The 3,836-nt window shown below is 70.2% G+C and overlaps 2 protein-coding genes across 6 annotated transcripts in view; both read right to left on the bottom strand.

The window, feature by feature from the left end:
• The window catches only part of LOC112961381 (ecto-ADP-ribosyltransferase 5-like), a 3,555-nt gene extending 3,296 nt beyond the window's left edge, over positions 1–259 (bottom strand). For 3 of the 5 annotated variants that reach the window (XM_026056490.1, XM_026056491.1, XM_026056489.1), the window contains exon 1: positions 118–258. In XM_026056490.1, the coding sequence (XP_025912275.1) occupies positions 118–123 (6 nt within the window). In that variant the 5' untranslated portion in view covers positions 124–258. Of the gene's footprint in view, positions 1–117 lie in introns of all 5 variants that reach the window. The other 2 variants (XM_026056492.1, XM_026056488.1) reach the window with 2 other exon arrangements.
• A 2,068-nt stretch (positions 260–2,327) lies between these two features.
• Positions 2,328–3,836, bottom strand: part of IL18BP (interleukin 18 binding protein) — a 4,151-nt gene continuing 2,642 nt past the window's right edge. Inside the window, exons 2-5 of the mRNA XM_026056482.1 lie at positions 3,698–3,786; positions 3,515–3,580; positions 3,255–3,384; positions 2,328–2,757 (exon numbers count right to left, since the gene is read on the bottom strand). Of these exons, the coding sequence (XP_025912267.1) occupies positions 2,580–2,757; positions 3,255–3,384; positions 3,515–3,580; positions 3,698–3,786 (463 nt within the window). The 3' untranslated portion in view covers positions 2,328–2,579. The remainder of the gene's footprint in view (positions 2,758–3,254; positions 3,385–3,514; positions 3,581–3,697; positions 3,787–3,836) is intronic.

Here is a 3,836-nt window from a genome sequence, read left to right as displayed (position 1 = left end):
GAGCCGGCGCGCAGACCCGGCGGAGGCGCAGGCCAAATCTGCCGGGAGGGGGGGGGGCGGAAAAAGGCGAATCCTGCCCAGCCGGGAATCCTGCCCTTCTTGCTCCCGGCTCTATACCTGCATCCAGCGGGATGCAAGCGCCCGGACGGGCTGCAAGCGCCGGGCGGGGCAGCCCCGGCGGGCGGCGGAGGAAGCGTGCGGGGCTCAGCCCGAAACCGGAGCCGAGCACGGAAGAGGAAAGGCGAAGGAGCGGCGGAACCGCCTCGGCGCTTTCGTTTTCGGCAGGCGAAGAGGCCGCCCGGGGCGGCGGATCGGGCCCCCCCCCCCCCCCCCCGACGCCGAGGAGGGGCCCCGCGCTGCCGGGGTGCAGCCGGGCTCTGGTTTGCTGGGMTCGAGTTCAACCCCAGGGAATGCAAATCCCAGGACGGGGCTTGTCCCCAGACCCTCTTCTCCGTGCAGGAGACACGACCGAGGCAGATATAGCCCAGCGCCTAGACCCAGGCCGGAGAAGCACCGGGAGCCGCCGGAGCGGGGCAGGATGCACGGAGCGGGGGGCATCGGGAAGATCCCCCCGAGCTCGCTGCCGGCTCCCCGGGTCGGGCCATCCTTTCCCACGGGACTCGACGGCCGGGGTGTCCGGCACGGCGCTGCGGCAGAGCCGGGMCAGCTTGGCTCTTCCCGGAGGGGTCGCAGCAACATCCACGGGATGAGGAACCTGCCGGCCCGGGACCCGTGGCTCCATCRCCACCGGTGCAGCCCCGCGGGGAGCCGCAGCGCTGCCCTCTGCTCCCTGCTCCGGTTACGGGCGTGGATGCTCCCTCRGGGTGTCACCTCCCGGGCAGGCGGCGTGCGGAGCCCCCCCGCTGCCCACGCCTGCCTCCCGGCCCCGGGGTGCGCTGTGCCCCTGTGGGAGCCCGCGCAGCCCTGGTCCCGGCTCCCTGCAGGGTCCCAGCTCTCTGTGGGATCCTGGATCTCTGCAGGATCCCGGCTCCTTGCAGGGTCCCAGCTCTCTGCAGGGTCCCGGCTCTCTGCAGGATCCCGACTCTCTGCAGGGTCCCGGCTCTCTGCAGGATCCCGACTCCCTGCAGGGTCCTGGCTCTCTGCAGGATCCTGGCTCTCTGCAGGATCCTGGCTCTCTGTGGGATCCCAGATCTCTGCAGGATCCTGACTCCCTGCAGGGTCTCAGCTCTCTGCAGGCTCCCAGCTCTCTGCAGGGTCCCGGCTCTCTGCAGGGTCCCGACTCTCCACAGGATCCCGCCTCTCTGTGGGGTCCCCACTCTCCGTTCACCCTCGCTATTGCTGCTGCCCTCTACCATGTGCACACAGCACACGTGAGCCAAGGGACTTTCCCGGAGTTTATTTACAGCTGATTTAAAGGCCTGGACGAGGAAAAGGAGTTCACGCACACACACACACACACACACACACACGCGCGCGCGCACACCCCTTAATGGACCTTCCTGGAAATAAGAGTTCGCGTAGGGTGAAGTTTTCGGAAGCAGCAGTGACTTGGAGGCCTTGCAGCCCTGCAGTCGTTCAGTGCGGCCAGGGCTGCTGAACGTCCCGCTGAGGCTTCACCCGCTGCAAGACGTAGCCCACAGTTACCCTGGAGGATTTTCCGGGAGGCAGCGGATAGGTGTCTCTGCACCACTGATTCTGAGTGTGAAAAAATCTTATCAGGTGCCTGAATACCTTCGAAATCTTATTCCCAGATCTGGAGCCTCAGACGGATGCCAGTGCCAAACCCCCAAGGAAATCAAAGGAGTTAGAAACCAAAACCCCTCCGCAGGTTGCCTCAGTCCCCTTTGCAAACCGCGCTCACCCTGCTGCCCCCAGATGCTTGCGAGCCTGCGCCCGGCCCGTGGGGACCGTTCGGAGCCTCCCTTCCCGCCCACCCCGGGGCTCCGCCGGTTTTTCCGGCGCTGCTGCTCCGCGTCGGCAGGGACGGGGACACGCGGGGAGGGACGGTGCAACGCGGCGCGGATGCACCGTGTTTGGCAGCAAGGGGTTTCCTCCCCCTCGCTTTGCAAGGGGCGACGATGATGCTGATGATGGTGGTGATGCTGATGGTGATGCTGATGATGGTGGTGATGAAGGCCCCTTTGGCAGGCAGGCGCTTGGGGCACAGGGGCCGCGGCGTTGCTGGCGCAGCCTCCGGGAAAGCAAGGGCCCCCGGATGCAAAACCCGGGAGCCTTCCCGAGGCGGCAGCAACCCCCCCCACACTGCCGAGACCCCCCCCCCCTTCCTTGGGCGCGTGGAGGGGTTTCCCTTTCCCGGGGCGGCCGCCGGTGGCTCGGAGCAAGGACACGGCCAACTGCAGGCAGCCTCGGTTGCGCTTTAATGAACCCTCCCGGTCCCCGCAGCCCACTGTGGGCAGGGCCCGGCTGTGCTCCCGGGGAGCCGCGCGGCAGCGGGATGGGACGGGATGGGATGGGACGGGACGGGATGGGACGGGACGGGGCCGTGCAGGCTGCCGGCGGCCCCAGGAAGTGTCCGGTCCTGGAGCAGCGCCCGGCCGGCCGGCTGCCCCCGGCTGCTCTCACTGCGGCGCTCTGGCCTGTCACGAGCGGCGCAGGGCTCAGCCCAGTCCTGGGCCTTCGGCGGGGGCCTCGTCCGGTGCCCAGCGCGCTTGGCGGGCGGCGAAGCCGGCGGGGCTCAGCACCACGCAGGTGAAGTTGGTGCGCAGCTCGCGGGCGCCCAAGGAGCCGATGTGCAGGTCGCGGCGCAGGACCGTCGCCGAGCCCCGCGGCTCCTCCCTGCGGACCGAGCGGCGGCACGTGAGCGCCCGCGGGGGACGCCGCAGCCGCCGGGGCGCCTGCGACCCTCGCTGGGACCCCCAAAGCCCCGGGGCAGCTGCACCCCAAGGGCGCCCCTGCAGCCTCGTGCACCCCTGCAGCCTTGTGCACCTTCCTGCAGCTCCGTGCAGCCCCATGCACCTTCGTGCAGCCCCGTGCGCCTTTGTGCAGCCCCATGCACCTTCGTGCAGTCTTGCAGCCCTGTGCACTTTCATGCAGCCCCGTGCACCTTCGTGCAGCCTTATGCACCTTCATGCAGCCCTGTGCAGCCCCGTGCACCTTCATGCAGCCCCGTGCACCTTCGTGCAGCCCTGTGCAGCTCCGTGCAGCCCTGTGCATCCCTGCAACCTCATGCACTTTTCGTGCAACCCCATGCAACCTCGTGCAGCCCCATGCAGCCAGGCCTCTGCCCCCCAGGCCCCCCCCCACCCCCCGGGCCCCGCGTCCCCCTCACTCACACCACCATGCCCTCGCGCACGGCCCCGTCGGGGTACAGCTTCTCCACGAAGGAGCCGTTGCCCAGCCAGTAGAGCAGCGTGAGGTCGGGGAGGCTGCTCAGCGCCGTGCACGACACCGTGACGCTGTCACCTGCGGGGGGGGGGGGGGGGACACACCTGGTCAGGGCTGGGGTGGCAGCGAGTGCCCAGAGCAGCCCCGGGGACCCCAGCGTGTGTCCCCCCACCCCGGCCAGGCGGCGGCTGTCCCCGGTGTCACTCACCCAGGCGGGGGGGCTGCGGCGGCACCCCCAGGAAGGTGACGTTGGGCAGCTGCAGGGCCGCGGCACCTGGAGGGCGGGGGGCAGAGCGGGGTGAGCGGGAGCTGCCGGTGCCCGGGGGGGCGGCGAGGCCCCGTCCCCGGGCAGGGGGGGCAGCGAGGCCCCGTGCCGGCTGCCCACGCTCACCTGGGCTGCGGGAGGCCGTGGTGGCCCAGCAGAGCAGCGGCAGCAGGAGCCGCACGCGGGGTCCTGCGAGCGGAGGCGGGTGCTCAGCACTGGGGGCACGGGAACACCCGGGGTGCCCCGAGCGGGGCACGGTCCCCAC

This window comes from Apteryx rowi, unplaced genomic scaffold, assembly GCF_003343035.1.
Source record: "Apteryx rowi isolate R43461 unplaced genomic scaffold, aptRow1 scaffold_1314, whole genome shotgun sequence".
NCBI classification, from domain to species: domain Eukaryota; kingdom Metazoa; phylum Chordata; class Aves; order Apterygiformes; family Apterygidae; genus Apteryx; species Apteryx rowi.
This window is presented reverse-complemented; position numbering and strand designations above follow the sequence as displayed.